Below are 16,406 nucleotides of genomic sequence, written 5' to 3'. Positions count from 1 at the left end.
GGTCATTAGAATCCTCGGGCCATTTTTCAGTTAAGACTCTCTCGAAGCACCTCTCTCCTTCTTCACCTTTGGAAAAAGATTACTTTAAAGCACTTTGAAAAACCAGCAGTCCAAGGAGAATAAATGTCCTGATTTGAATTATGGCAATGGGTTCTCTAAACTGTTTTGAGACTATGCAAAGGAAGCTTCCAAATATGTGTTTACTGCCTTCAGTGTGCTCCCTTTGCTTGAAAAAGGGTGAGCTAATACACTTCATTTTCTATTCCTTCTCATCTAAATGGTTGGTTTAGCATATTTTCTATGTGCAAAACAACTTGGGTCTTTAATGGTTCTAGCGCCAATGTGTTCCAATTATTGAGGAGGCCTTATTTATCCAAAAAACCTTTTCTAATTTGGGTTGATTTGATAAAAGCGCTTCTAGCTGAGATTTGGTTTGAACGTAACCAACACATCTTCCATCATAAAAAAAGGGACTGGGTTCACATTGTAGACAATTCTAAAAGAAAAGCAGCAGCTTGGTGTTCTACAAATGCAGAATTCAAAGATTAATCTATACAGGATATTTGCCTCAATTGGATTGCCTTCATATGAAGAGATTCAATGCATTTTCCCCCGATTGCTAGTTCAGGATTTGTGCTTTTGTAGTTTTGACGAGCTTTAATATGTATTTATACTGTTAAGTTTTTACTTTTCATCCTTGCTTCTATCTACCATTGGTAGCTTATATTGTTATTTTGAGCGTTTACTTTTGTTTTTTCATGACCTTAGTATTGTTTTTGTATTTTGGATATGATGAGGGTGCTATGGGGGTGTCCAACCTAGTTGAGATGTCGGGGTGCACTTACTGATCCTCTCTCTCTCCCCCTCCCCCCGCATTTCTAGGTTTCTCTATTATTATCAATGTATAACTCTCTTGTACTTTGAGTTTATTAATAATAAAGAAGTTTGTACAACAAAAATACACGATGAACCAATAGAGGGGCCCCATCTATAGAAGATTATAATGATAATAAAGGGAAAGGGTATGAGAAAAAGGATAAAAAACTGAAGCACATCCATTGCACCAGTACATTATTTTCTTCAAAAAAAATGTATACCGTTACACACCACTTGCAGTTGTATACACATACTAAGTGATAACTTCCACAGGATATAACATTGGTAACTACATATTTGGGAAAAAAAGACTTACAAAAGATAGATATTTGAAAAAAGAAATAGAAATAGAAATACTTTTAAATAGGTAAAAGAATTGTTGAAGAGTTTCATACTGGGGAGGTGTTCAGTTTCTAAAATGGCCTTGGATTGCCATATGGTAGTTCAAGAGTTCCTCTGCTGCACAAAGGGAGCTTTAATTTTGAAATTGTGGAATGATTTTTTGGATGCCCATAATAAGGAGTCCCTCATTCCCGCATTTGATGAAAGGGAAAAGACGTTCGTAAGATTTTGTAACCAATTAATGTGGATTTTTTAGACAACCCGAGGATCAAGGAATCTTTTGTTCACCTTGGAGACCCCCAAGGATCAAGGAATTAATGGTTGTATTTGGTTGTAAAGGTTTTCTTTTTTTTTCCTCTCAGTTTTGTTTAATAAAGAGGCTTCTATACGTTTCAAAAAAAGCATCAATCATAAATAAATAAACAAATAAATAACGGCCAAAGACTATTTTATTGGAGTAGAAATATAGCCAATTAATGTGGATTTTTTAGACAACCCGAGGATCAAGGAATCTTTTGTTCACCTTGGAGACCCCCGAGGATCAAGGAATTAACGGTTGTATTTGGTTGTAGAGGTTTTCTTTTTTTTTCCTCTCAGTATTGTTTAATAAAGAGGCTTCTATACGTTTCAAAAAAAAGCATCAATCATAAATAAATAAACAAATAAATAACCGCCAAAGACTATTTAGACCCGTGTGCAGCTAGCATTTTTTTAGTGCTGCTAATGGAACCCAGCTTCTTTAAATGTTAGCAGCTAATCCTTCTCCTCTTTTTGTTGAACAGAGAGAGAGAGAGTGGTGCCTCACAGATTGTTGAACAAAAAAATGTGAGATCGCTTCTTCGTTTCAGTTTCTCTACAAACTCGGGCTCTTCTTCTTAATCAAAGAATTGAAGAGAAAAAACCAAATAATTTGATGAACAACCGAATAACTGTTGCCTTCGTGAAGACAAACTGTATCTGTGTTTCCTTGAACAGTTCAAGGCAACTGAAAGGGCCAGAAGGAGAGCCTTCCAAAAAAATAGAGCCAGCAATACACCAAAACAAACAATGATCAAGTCATATTAAAAACTTGAATTAATTATGAGATTAATTCGTAATGAAACAAACCTGTCTGCAAGAGCATCGCGTAATACAGAAACTACTCCATACTTCTTAAGACTTGTGATTCCAAATCCCTTAACAACTCCAGCAAGTCCAAATGCCGCTCCACGTCGTTCCCCATATTTTTCACTCTTCATCAGCTGATCCAAGAGCCTCGAGACAAGAGCTGGACCATCATCCTAACAAAGAAAATACCAAAATACCAGATAAAGAAAACCTATCAAATCAATATCCAAAATTACTTCATGATAAAGTAAAAGCACAAAAAACTTATGAACCTACAAAGGTTAAGGGAAAAAAATGAAGATAACAAGTGAGCATGTGGGTTGCCCTACATCTTTTACAAGAAAATATAGTAGAGGCAGATGATGAGGACACTAGATTCTTATTAGTGGATACAATGAGGGTGCTATGGGGTGTCAACCTAATTGAGATGTTCAGGTGCGCCTAGTAATGCTCAGTCTCTTCATTTGAGTGCTCTTTGTATATCTCTCACGTACATTGAGCATTAATCTTGTCTTATTAATACAAGTTGAGACTCACCTCCTTTTCAGAAAAAATATATACATATAGTAAAGGCAGATGAAACTCTCCAGACCAACAAGATTCAAACTTCTCTCTTTAAAGGAAGATGGCTAAATCTTAAATAGAATTTACTGATTTCATTTCCAGCTACATTTATGTTTTGTACTTCCATTAGTTCAAAGATTAGAGAGAGAAAAAACGCACATATGGGAGAGAAAAAACGCACATATGGAAAAGGGTGTAAATATCAAAACCATCATGGGTTGGCCTAGTGGTAAGAAGGGAGACATAGACTCAATAACTAAGAGGTATGGGTTCAATCCAGGGTCGTCACCTACCTAGGAATTAATTTCTTACGAGTTTTTTTTACACCCAAATGTTGTAGGGTTAGGCAGGATGTCGCGTAAGCTGGCCTAGACACTCATGGATATAGAAAAGGGTGTAAACGATCAAAATCAGCCAAAAACTTGAGAAACTTCTGATCAAAAATCATTAGGGCACTAATAATTAATATTTTAAAATGCTGAAGGCGCCCTTGAAGAGGCGAAGTGTAAGCCTCAGATGGTAAATAAAAAAACATTTCAAAAATCCTAAATTAGTATGACCTACTACTGCTACACAAGAAAATTCACCCCACAATTTTCGCAATATCAAAAGTTCTAAAATGATATTTTAATCATCACTACTACTAATATCATTAATAGGATTAATTTATACTATAAATTTTCCTTCCAATGTAATTTAAGCCAATAGTAAAAGTAGTCCAAATTCAAATTGTCACAACTCAAACCTTAATATTTTTTAAGAAGCTACGCAAATCACTGTATTTTTCCAATCATTAGACAAGGTAGATAGCAGCATTTTTCAATGAAAAAATGGAACGGGTCAAAAGCTCGAAGTACAAATCTGCAAACTAAGAAAAAAATACAATGAAAAGTTCAAAACAAACAGAACAACAAAGAATCAAATAGCTTTTTAGAACACTGCTAATAATAAAGAATCAAATACGAGGCTTGTAAGAAACCCTATCCAGATAAGACGTGACCAACCTGCTTTGATTGCATTAATGGAGACAAACATGTAGATACAGCACGTTGAACAGCTTCCGATGGAGTATTCAAAACATCCAACAACTTATCCACAACAGCGTTAATCTTGGGATCATTCTGTTCATCATCAAGACATTGTATTTAAGTTAAAACAGAGGAGGCATCAATACGACAATTGAAATACTACAAAAATGCAATACCATTGCCAAATGTTTCGCCAATGCTCCAGTGAATATAACAACACCCTCACGAACCAAATCATACTTCTCTTCATCTGATGCCTAGAAAATTGGGAAACCAAGAATATCAGATAAATAGAATTTTCCAGCACACTTTCAGTCAGAGCAGTAGACCTAGGTTCCTAGAACAAACAAGTTTTAGACCTCATAAACTTGAAGCAAAAGGAAATTTAAGGAAAAATGAACTCTCAAACATGACAAGAAATACCTTTTTGTTTAAGTAGTTTTCAAAGATAGGAAACAGCAAGGAAACGCTCTCTCTCCCATGCTTATCAATAATCATAATACCAGCATTGATCATTCTTCCCCGAACATCACTGTTGGGATCAGCCTGCAAAATTAATACGTGAATAAAAGTACTCAATTTGTTCTTGAAACAATTCATTTAAATTTAAAATGACTAACCCAGCATATTTTCCACGGTTAGAAAATATCATGCGTATCAATTGTTAAGATATTTTCTTAGTATTTCTAATAATTTCAATTATTATTCTTATTTCAACATTTCAATTTTCCAGAGAGAAAATAATACTACTGTAATACCAAAGTATGGTTCCAAATAATAGAAAACAATTCAGTTATTAAATAAAATTCAGAACATTCTCTTCCACATTTCCAAATGATAAAAAACAATTTCGTTATTAAAAAAGTTGCGCCTATCCTAGAATTATCACAAGCACCGTACAAGAAAGCTTTCAACTCTGTTCAAAATTAAAAAGTATACATAACAATAATAATAATAAGAGCTTCTGTTTACTTTTCTCGTTAAAGAACTTCAAGTCATCAGTCACCGTGCATAACATGATTTGCTATCTCTTTTCACAAATGAGTATTCGCTTATACATTTAGTGCTAAAATAGTTAGGATGGTACTAATTTTACACCTAATCTTACAAGAAACATTGATGAGAACAATTAAAAAAGTTTATCCTAGCTGGGCTGGCTTGCCCTTGTATTCTTTCATTTTTTCTCAAACAAAGTTGTTTCATCCAAAAAAAAAAGAAAAAAAAAGAAATTTATCCTAAGAGTTACACAAACAATTTTTAAATCCACGTCTACAATACTTAATGAAAGAAAAAGAAAACTGACAAACGGAAGTTGTTTAGTTTTTTTCTTTATATAGGATGAATATTTTTAGTAATAAAATTTTCTCATCCTAGAAAAACCAGAGTAATTGTACAGGCTAACTACATTAACATCATACCAAGGCTCGGGAAATAAGGAATGTCATTACAACAGGAAGATCATTCGTTCGCAATACATCGGCAGCAGAATATAATGCCAATGCTATCCCTTGACGACCAAACCAACCAGAATCTACAGCACCCCCTTCAGAGCTGGTATCATGGATGTACATAGAAAATAATGTAGAAAGAGATTCCTGAAATTACCACCAAAAAATAAGAAAAATAGATTACTAAAAATTGACTAACAATTGAATTTTCAGTTGAAATACCTGTATCGTATCAGGGTATTCATCCAAAATAGCAGCAAGTGCTTCCGATGCAGACAACCGAACGTTATAATTACCATGAGAAAGTGCTTTAAAAAGCCCAGAATAATCAGTTCCAAAGTCATATCCATATCGATCCCAAATATCTTCCGCAATTTCAGCTACAGACTGAGAATAAACATCAAGATGTCAGAGTGACGCAACGAAAAAAGCATGAGAAAATAATTGGAAGCTACAAGACATAGAAAAAGAATAAAAATGGACATACCACATCATATCAGTAGAAAATGGATAGGTAATTCTTTCGAAAAGACATACCACATCATACCAGTAGAAAATGGATAGGCTATAATTGTTATGTACTTTTCTTAAATGTTCAAACTTCATTACCGAATCACACATATTTTCAACCTTCAATTTCTATTTGTACTCCTTACTAAAATATACAGCCTCCAATATCTGCTTCTTATACAGAAGATGTCCCAGATCTTGTACAGATTTGAAACAGAACCATGTATCCCATATTTTAAATCAGATGCCCAGAGTGGGTCTTGTTTCATGTTCTTCTTCTTTTTTTTTTTTTTCTTTTCTTTTTTTTTTGCAGATTCTATCCTAGGTGTATCCTCCCCTTAAAAAAAATAAATAAATAATAAAAGGTGTCCTAAAGTGTCAGAAAGCAAAAAAAAATAATAATAACAATAATAAAATAACAAACACGTCAGTTGGAATGTCGGACAAGTATCAGAAGCATGTCAGAGCGTGTTAGTGTCCGACACCAACACATGGCCATTTTAGGAATGTTCAACCTCCATTATCGACGCTTGGCCATTTTATAGAGAGCCTGAACAAAAAGCCCATAATGATTATGAATCAATAAGGCCAAACCGCAAGTTGAAGGACAAGATTCCAGGCATTCTCCCAACCACCTCTACAACCACAAAGACTTTTATTCCTTACAAGCAAAGTATAGCAAAAAAGTATCCAAGTATATCATAAAATCCCAACATCCTTCACACCTAGTAATGCACAAACGAAATCATGAAAATGAATAGAAAGATGAACATCCAGAACTTCTTAAAAGAGCACAAACATTACAGAGAAATTCCTGAGCTTCCCCTAAAGCAAGGTTTTCTAACCCTTAAATTATGACCGTGCAAAAATGCATTTTCAGCAGGAAAGATTAAAGAACCTTCTCTGGGTCGTGTAAAGCCATCCAGATACTTGTAGCAACCTCCGCATTTTCAGGAAGAGACCGGCTAGCAACAGCTGGGATGCATTTTACAGCTTTCAGACAAGCAATCCTTACGTGAACATCTTTTGCAAAGACTCCATTTAGAGCCTGAAAAATAACTCTTAATGAAATGCGACAACCAAACACATTTGTTTAAAAATCAAGAGATTATGAAAGAACATACAGATGCAACTTCATCAGATCGAAGACCAAGACATAACTCATTCAGTGCAGGTCCAATGGATCCTTGAAAAGCTGGAACAACACCTAGAACATGATAAAGAACCTGCAGCACAGAGACTCATTATTATCAAGGACCAAAGAAATGCAATTTTACCCATAGCCAATTATGAAATGGAATATTACTGATAACATCCGTAGCCTAGGAAGAGGTAGTAAGGGATCCATGTGCAAATAAAGAACATGAAGAACATCGTCATGGAGTCCTGTCTTCTTGGAGGATAATAGAATTTTCTCCATGATCTAAAAGCAAGAAGAAAGAACATTAGCATACAACAAACATCACAAATGACAAGAGCCCAATGGCAATAACATACATACCGGGAAAATGAAGGTAAACGTGTCTATAGGAAGAGATCCAGATCTACAAGCAACAGATAGAGCAGTAACTATCCGCTCGAGAATACCCAAGGATGAACTTCCATTAGCTTCTGCTTCACCAACTGATGGGGTCATATTAAGGAGAAGATGATCACCACCCGTCGCAATCAAGCGTAATGCAGTGGCAATGTCAAGGGCAGAATTACAGAGTGGCGGAGCAAGACATCTAGAAAGTTTCACCAAGGTTTCATATGCCACATCATTTACAATTGGAGACCTTAATAATGGATCAACAAACTTCACCTGATAGAAAGAGAAAAAGATAGAAAACTTGCTGAATGCAAAATAATCTGAAAGTAAAGCCAAACCAACTTCAATATATTACTAAGTTGCTTAAGAGCTTCAATCTAGCAACATCAATCCAAGATCATAACTACAAAAAGGTCGAACAGCAAGCGCACAAAGAGAGACATTAACTCTAACCAACTCTCAATCCTCGCCACACGCCCAAAGGCTCCATTTCCTTATAGTCCTCAAAGGGCCCATAGAAATGCATCAACAACTATAATTAACATAAAAACACCCACATAAACCTATAAGGTTGGAAGTATAATGGACACATTTTTTTTGGTATAATCTTTGGATCCTCAACGGCCTCTGCCTCTAACAGAAGCTTGTCCTAACTCTACCATCCATCACTGAAGTATGCAAATATTAGAAAACCTTGAAACATTGAAGGAGACATTACATGGAACTTAAGCCTTGGAACAAACATCATTGATGCTGAAATAGATAGCTGGGTCATTCACGTGAACGAACTATCATCTATTGACTAACTGAATTAAATGGCTCTTGGCCATGGAGATTTGAAAAATTAGGAACCTTCTTCTCCAAATCCCTTAAGAATAGTCATGCTTCTAAAGGGGTTAAAGGGAAATAAGATCATTATCATACTATTTGGGAAGCGGTAAACCTAAAAAAGGTGAAATTTTTCCTATGAAAGCTTAGTCACACTTGCATGGGCACACACAATAAACTACAAAGGTGGTGTTTGATGAGCGTAATGGAATGGGTTTGCATTGTAATATAATCCAAAACTCATGTTTGAATTGAATGTTTTGGATTCAATTTGTATTACAAAATTCATTTCGTTCTGGTAGTTTTCAATTTGACCCTATTTCTCGTTGATTTGATGTTTTACAATCTCATTTCTGTTTCGTCTTCGTTTACACTCGTTTTCAAACATTCCTCTAATTCCCAGCAATCCTGATTACATTCTTCAATGACAACAAACGAAATGACAGTTTTACATGTCTCAAAAGCTAGTTTTACATGGTAGAGTTTTCCCACCGGGTTGACCAATTTGTGTAATATCACCATATCAATGAAAAAATAAATTAATAAAATAAAATAAATATAAAAGAAAAAAATGAATGTAGAATTTCATGTCCAAACACTCATAATGAATCGAATATTTTTTTAATGAGAAAACATTAAAATATTAGGCAAAAGCTAAATTTTTTTTTCAAACAGAAAATAGAACTTGTCATTGATGAAACGAGAAGAAGCTGATGCCCGACATACAGTGAGACATAAAAAGCAAAATAAAGCAAATACATCCAAATATAGACCTACAATGGACTTGCCCAGAAAATTTAAGTAACTACAAACAGATACAACCCACTGTGGACAGCTGAAATTGAAACCCTGAGAATAAGCAACCATATGACAAGGACAGCTGGTAGGAGAAATCCCACTGATTATAATCCAACCAAATCTCTGAAGGAAGACTTTTGACTGCATCGAACCATTAAAATGAGATCTCAAAGACAGGAGGAGAACATACTCCACTCAGAAACATTGAATCACTTGAAACTTTTACAGTTTCATAAAGTCCGATATATTTCCAAACGCATTCAAAAACCAATATCTAGCTTCTCGAAAGGTAGGATGCTGTGAACAAGTCTTAACATCTCAATGGGCAAAAACCAAAACATAAGGGCGAGCATACAAGATAGTGAAGGATAACTATTAGGAACCAAGGTAGTTATGGAATGGCCTTTGTCCCACATTGGTTTTGGTTAGAATGGGCCAACCAATGTGGTACTTAAGTGGCTCTCCCACCCCAACAGCTAGCTTTTCGGGTGTGGTCCTCCAAGGTGCTTAAGTACCCAACAACGGTATCAAATCCAGTTGTCGATGTTCTGGCGTGAAACCAACAAAGGGTCCTGATCGGGTGTGACCAAGTGAAGTACCGTTGGAGTAGTCCTTTGGACGTCAGTTTTCGAGGGATGGGGTATTGTTAGGAACCAAGGTACGCATGGGATGTCTTTGTCCCATATCGGTTAGAACAAGATGACCAATGTGGAACTTAAGTGGCTTGGCTCCCCCACCCCGAAGCTAGCTTTTGAGGTAGTTCTTTAAGGTGCTTAAGCACCTAACAATAACCCATTGAAGACTCCTCACACCAAGCAACAAGACAAAAGAAGCAACTCCCATTTCCAACAGGTAAGCAGTAAAAGCTAATATAATGACTCAAATGTTTTCTAAAAGCGAGAATATAGAAAAGTACATACCATTGACGATAGTTGACTGTGCGCAAATATAGTATTAGAAATGGCCAACTCTCCAAGAGCCCTCAGCATCAATGATAAGTTTTTCTGTATTTTCTGGACCTTTTCCCGTATAGATGCTTCCTCCCTAAGTAACAATTCACGTGCTTCTTCTTTTGCTGTCTTTCCTTTATCTAAGGATAAGGGGAAAACATACAAGAAGCATTATCAAAAAGAATAATAATAAAATATTTTTGAAGTTCTCAATTTTTTCTAAAAAACATTCATTTTAGGAGAACCATCAAAGGTTAACAAATATTAACTAATTTTAAGAATAAAACAAAAATAAATTAAATTGCAAAGACAAAGCACCGAAGTGACATGCCAGGCTTTTTTGCGAACTTTCCAGTATCCTTCTTGCCCAGACCGGCAGATTCTCTACTAGCTGGTTCTCTTCTAATTGAATTATTAGAACTTGAATTTTTCTGACAAAATGATAGACGACACAAGTTAAAAGTTATTTTCAGATTATAATAACTACCCAAAATTAAACAAATAGACATGTAAAAATTGAACGTAAAACAACCTTGGACTCTTTTTGGATACTTGAAGAAATAGACTCTGCCACATAAACTCCTTGCTCACCAGACAGCATCCCTTCTGGAGTCTGAAAAATCTGAAGCAATAGGAAGAAGGAATATAGACACGTACACATGTCAAGAATCACAATGATAATTCATAATTGTCCGATGAATATTTTTCTAACAACATATAGCAGAGGAAAAATAGAGGATCTTATAATTCACATTAGAAATTAAAAGCCAGACACAAGTGTAACTTATATAAGTTATAACGTAATGTAACAACATATAAGAAGAAAAATAGTCTTGACATATTCTGTTTCAAACTTCTACAGAAATTACAAATTAATTATTGTTTAATTGATCAAAAGACGTGAAAACTGTTTATCAAGAGAATTTGGGCCAGTTTATGATCAGTGACCACACCCACTAATTTCATGGGGCATTTGATTCAAGAAAACATTCTTTTTGAAAAGGAGACAGCCTCATTTATTAATAAACAATAAGACAAAAGCTTATTGTACAAAAGGATTATCAATGAGCAAACAAAGCAAGCATCAAGAGGTATCAGGAGGTGAACCCGAACATCCCAACTAGGTTGACACCCCCTTAGCACCATCATCATATACAAACAAACAAAGATACAAAGATAATGTCCACAATCTAGTCCAATCATACAAATTAAAATTGCAAAAAGAGAAATACACATAGAAAACTAGCCATCTAACTGAAGGAAAGATGTCCAATTTATGCTTATATCTTGTACTCAATAATCCTTGAACTCCTTAGCTAAAGAGCACCAAGTAGAAGCTGAAATTTTTGTTCACATAATGGTTCCGCCATTGAAATGCTTTGCTCTGAAAAATTCTTTGGTTTCGTTCCAGCCACAATTCCGACAGTATTGCTTTTATTGCATTGATCCAAATATAATTAGAAGCAGATTTAAGGAAGGATCCGTGAAAGTTGCAGCACATTTTCTTCATAAGAATTTCCAAAAGCCCAACTGATGTTAAATTCTACAAATAAGTGTACCAGCATGAAGATGAGTAAGGACAGCCAAAGAAAAGGTGCTGCGAAGACTCGCTTGCTGCCAGGCATAAAGAGCAGATTGAGGGGGACAAACACTGATTAGGCAGCTTCCTTTGAAGCGTTTCTGAACTATTTAGGCTACCAAAAACCATTATCCATATAAGGATGCTGACTCAACATGGGCCTTTGAATTTTTGTGGTGCTTTTTCCAGCTCTTTATCCAAAGGAGAAGAGAATTGATATGTTTAAGCAACGAATTAACTGAAAATTTTCCACCCGGGTCCCTAGACCACGATCTCCTATCGTTTATATCTCTACTTCCTATTAGATAAAAGTCCCATAAGATCCTGAAAGTCGTTAATCTATTCATCCTTCAAATTTCTCCTAAACAGTAAAGCCCAAGATTGTGTCATGGAATCCCAATGATCTTCTATCGAGCCTTTCGGCGAAAAAGAAATTCTAAAAAGTTTCGGAAATTGCAGTTTTAAAGCAAACTTTTCAATCCAAGGGTCCCCTCAAAGCCCTATTCCTCTTCCATTTCCAACATTAAAATTGGCCATTGCTTTCACTTTCCTCCATGCTCTCGAAATGTTGATCCAAGGGCTTCTCAAGCTACAATTGTCCTTGCCAGCCATATGCCAATTAAATTGGTCTTGTCATTGGATGCTACGGATTACCTCTTTCCGAAGAGAGTTCTCCTCATTAAAATATCTCCAGCCCCATTAAGCTAAGTAAGGCCAAATTGTCAAGATTATTTACTCCCGCTGGACCACCATCTGGGCTCAAACCCCTCGGAACAATACCACTATCATCCACCTGTAAGGAAGGTGGGGATCCATTCACAAGAGATAGAACCAAACGGTCATCCTCACCAGCTCTAATAGACTACCAAAAAAGTTGGGCATAGTCACCTCCACATTTTTACCATGGTCTCTTACGAAAACCAACTCCCTTTTTTTACGAGACACAAGAGTAAATTCATCTTTTTTACCACCTCTCTCCACCTGAATAATAGGTTTATCCAGAGAACTCCTTATTTCACCTTCCTCTAGCTGCTTAAAGAACTCCAGCACAATCTCCCCACAGGCCACGATAGCTAGATCATGTTCTTTATTGGGAACACCTCGCTCACAATCTCTTCCTTATGCATTTTTTCCTCCACGGTCCTAGGACACTTTCCATCAGAATGCCCAAAGGAATGACAAGAACCACATCTACGGGGCTTCCACTCATAAGTTACGGGCACAATAAAGTCCACACCCTTCAGACTAACTGTAATCTCAGTGGGCATATTAGATTTTCCGGCTATTTCAACATATACACATGCATACGATAATCTACATCTTCATTTTGTGGCCAGATCCAACGACAAGGGTCTACCAACAGCACTACCTACGACTGCTAAACCCGATTAAGTCCATAACTCCATAGGAATTTTCCCCAATTTTATCCAGACTGAAACAAAATCAAAAACAAAAGATTCAGGGACAATACCTGGAGTCCATTTGCGAAGGAACATAGGTTTGCCACCAAGATGCCATGGTCCACAGGATAGGATCCAGTCAACAGGTTTTGGACGTCTAAATTGGAAACATATGATATCATTCTCCAGGATAGTAATGATGAACACTTCTATTTTGCACCAAACTTTTCAATAAGGCGTTGTATAACTACATAAGGCATTTTTGCATCAACAATCTAGCCCACTAGAGAATTCTCCCAAACCTTGATACCCTAAGCAACAATCTCCTCATGCGAATTAACCACAACCTTTGACCAACAGTGGTGAGAGGAGTATATTGAGGAGGAGAATTTTGAACCGAGCTAAATAAAGAGGCCCATGAAGAGGTGGTTGTTGGCTTAGCACCCATCCCCCAGGCCCATTTGAAGTATTGGATTGTCGTGCACCACCAAGTCCAGAAGACAAATTGTTTGATGCTAAGACTGGACCATTTGATTTTCCTATAGCCTTCTGCCTTCCATAGAATTTTGATTCGGTCCAATTAGAGTGAATTTCGATCCACTTGAAAAATGATTGATCTTCAGTCCATTTGAAGTAACCGGCCCACCCTTACTTGGTCCCTCACTGCATGCACCAATTGAAGGCCCAGCCCTTACTGCCATATTTTCTCCAAATGAATTAGCTCTATTGGAAGAGATCTCACATGTCCCAGCAATATTATTCACTCCACACGGGCCCAATACCCTTCTTTTCTTCCCCACATGGCCCACTTTGACTATCTTAACTAACAGCGATTGTGAATGTCGCTTCTTGGGAGGATCAGAGGCTTTTCACACCAACGTTGCCAAGGAGATTTGGTCCTATATCAAGCTCCATAACCTTCAGGTTTCTAGCATCTTTCAACTGTTATCTATGGTTTGATCACAGACTGTTGGGTCGGTGAGAAGAATGGTGGTTTCTTGGCCATTGGGTGTTGTCTATAATAGTTATTGAATCCTTTGTTTGTTCAATTGATTTTGGAGCCCATATGAAGAATTTTTTTCCTAATGAAGAAACTATTTCCTTGACCGGTGCTTCATATTTCCTTTTCCATCCACTGCTAGTAAATTTAGCAACTCGTATACTTTTATAGAAAATGGGTTTCATCCTTGTCCCAGTTTCTTAGAAGTGAGGAAGATTATAGCTCACAAACCAGAAAATTTTTAGTGGAAAAGATAAATGGCCGCTTACAAAGGCTTATAAATTTCACAAGCAATTAGAATACTTAGATGGTGTCTGACATAAAGCTTACCTACTACAACACCCCCCCCCCCCCCCATGGCCATGCTGATAGATAGTTCATAACTCTAACTTTTGTGAGAAATTAGAATACTTAACTCTCAAAAGGTTGAAGCAAAACATAAACTCTTTATGTCCCATATTATGACTGTATTAACTATAAGGAACTCATTGCCCATTCAAGCAATTCATCAAAATATGAAAGTCCACGCATGTACATAATCCTAATGTAACATAGGTTATAGTATTATAGCCTATTCTAAATTCTTCCGCTACTTATAAAAACATTGAAGAAAATGTTAAGAGGTGACACAATTAGGAGTATTGATAATTTGAAAATGACCTTTACTATCTTTTTTAATACAAATTAAAGGAGATGAAATTTTACTCTAAAAATTACAAAATGATCTTTATGTTTAAGAGTTTAGGGCTTGCGTTCTAATCACTATTTTCTGATGCCTGAGGTTTACTCTTTGCCTTTTATATAGGTTTAAGAAAAAGAAGAAGGAAGAAATAACATCAACCCCAACCCCAGCAGCACCAGAGGCCAACTTCTTGGCCTTCTAAAATATTGCACCTTCAAATGAGTAAAAGTTAACACTTCCCATAAAGTGAGAGAATCCAAACTACCATTACGCTTTCTTCAGACAAGTTAACATGAAGCAGCAACATTAAGTCGGATAAATATAGTTGGGCCAGTTGTGTACCTGAATGTCGTTTTCTGAAAGCATATTGTGTGAATGACGATCTGACTTATTCTCAAAGTGCTGGCATGGTGAACATATTACAGTTAGCACTAAACGAATGTGAAATAATCAAAGCTAGAAGCTTTGTAATAATAACATCAAGAATAATAAACCTTCTCAAATTCTGTGTAAACTTCTTTTGGAGCAATAGTCATCAACGTGCACAGTGAATAAATTGCTGCTTCCCGTCTATCAATCGCAGTGTTCATCAATCCTTGTGGTCCAAGGATACCCTGGAGAAAATATTCATGCCTTATTTTTTTTAAAATGGAGACAAGCCTCTTAAATTATAATTAATAAAAGAGTCTTAAGCTCAAAATACAAGTGTATTATATTAAGAGCAAGAGAAAAGAGAAAAATTCTGTCTACAGCTACAACAAAAGCTAAAAAACAAATTCTAAACAGAAGAGATCAAACAAAGCCATAACCGTATAAAATAATCATGCCTTAAAATGGAAACAATGAAGTAGATGATTAGTAAAACATCAGCATTTATTATTAGTAAAAAATGAAAACAAAAAAGAAGTAGATGATTCCCAAACTAAACAATTTAAATTCTTCATATCTATATATATGTGTTTGTATATATATATATATATATATATATATATATATATATATATATATATATATATATATATATTATTTCATTGATAAAATATACAAAGAAGAAGGGAAACGAACCCTGAGCTACAGAAAGCAATGCAAAAGCCTCCAATAAGCTAAACCACCAACCAAACTGTAATTCTTTTAAACGAGGGGAAAACCATGCACACAAACACACAAGGCATGCATGCAACTTCATAGAAGACAAAGACGTAGCATCAAACAGGGCATATATTCAGTTATGTGAGCTTTTAATTTATAAGGCTATATAATTAGCCAGTTAGTTGGAATGAATAAATTTCATACTGATTAGTTATTTTTTAAATGGAAACAAGCCACTTCGTTGATGTAATGAATGAGACCTCCAACCAATTAATCATAATTAGTTTTTTTTAAACGGAGACAAGCCTCTTAAATTATAATTAATAAAAGAGTCTTAAGCTCAAAGTACAATAGTGTTATACTAAGAACAAGAGAAAAGAGAAAATTTCAGTCTACAGCTACAACAAAATCTAAAAAACAAATTCCATACAAAAGAGATCAAGCTAAACAAAACCATACCCGTAAAAATCTAAATACAAAGCATAATAAAAAATTCTCTCAAAAATAACTACTTTGAAACTAAAAACTTGCAAGAAGATGCAAATAGCTGCCTCGAAGCTGCCTTGACATATTATTCCAAAATCCAGAGGAAGTTCAAAAAAGTCTTCCACTATTTCAGCATCAGCGTGAAGGCTGTACTTGCCACCCACATGGAGGGAAATACAAAAAAGACT

At 35.8% G+C, this 16,406-nt stretch overlaps 1 protein-coding gene across 1 annotated transcript in view; it reads right to left on the bottom strand.

Moving 5' to 3' along the window:
- LOC103485854 (protein ILITYHIA) overlaps positions 1 to 16,406 on the bottom strand; it is a 56,707-nt gene that overhangs the window by 23,201 nt on the left and 17,100 nt on the right. The window contains exons 14-28 of the mRNA XM_008443579.3: positions 15,138 to 15,257; positions 14,986 to 15,045; positions 10,515 to 10,604; positions 10,314 to 10,413; positions 9,953 to 10,122; positions 7,377 to 7,679; positions 7,182 to 7,298; positions 7,000 to 7,101; positions 6,774 to 6,923; positions 5,588 to 5,752; positions 5,336 to 5,512; positions 4,341 to 4,463; positions 4,094 to 4,174; positions 3,894 to 4,010; positions 2,326 to 2,498 (exon numbers count right to left, since the gene is read on the bottom strand). Coding sequence (XP_008441801.2) covers positions 2,326 to 2,498; positions 3,894 to 4,010; positions 4,094 to 4,174; positions 4,341 to 4,463; positions 5,336 to 5,512; positions 5,588 to 5,752; positions 6,774 to 6,923; positions 7,000 to 7,101; positions 7,182 to 7,298; positions 7,377 to 7,679; positions 9,953 to 10,122; positions 10,314 to 10,413; positions 10,515 to 10,604; positions 14,986 to 15,045; positions 15,138 to 15,257 — 2,048 coding nt within the window. The remainder of the gene's footprint in view (positions 1 to 2,325; positions 2,499 to 3,893; positions 4,011 to 4,093; positions 4,175 to 4,340; positions 4,464 to 5,335; positions 5,513 to 5,587; positions 5,753 to 6,773; positions 6,924 to 6,999; positions 7,102 to 7,181; positions 7,299 to 7,376; positions 7,680 to 9,952; positions 10,123 to 10,313; positions 10,414 to 10,514; positions 10,605 to 14,985; positions 15,046 to 15,137; positions 15,258 to 16,406) is intronic.

Source organism: Cucumis melo, chromosome 5 (genome assembly GCF_025177605.1).
Source record: "Cucumis melo cultivar AY chromosome 5, USDA_Cmelo_AY_1.0, whole genome shotgun sequence".
NCBI lineage: Eukaryota > Viridiplantae > Streptophyta > Magnoliopsida > Cucurbitales > Cucurbitaceae > Cucumis > Cucumis melo.
The sequence above is the reverse complement of the archived record's forward strand: the minus strand, read 5'-3'. Positions and strand labels throughout refer to the sequence as shown.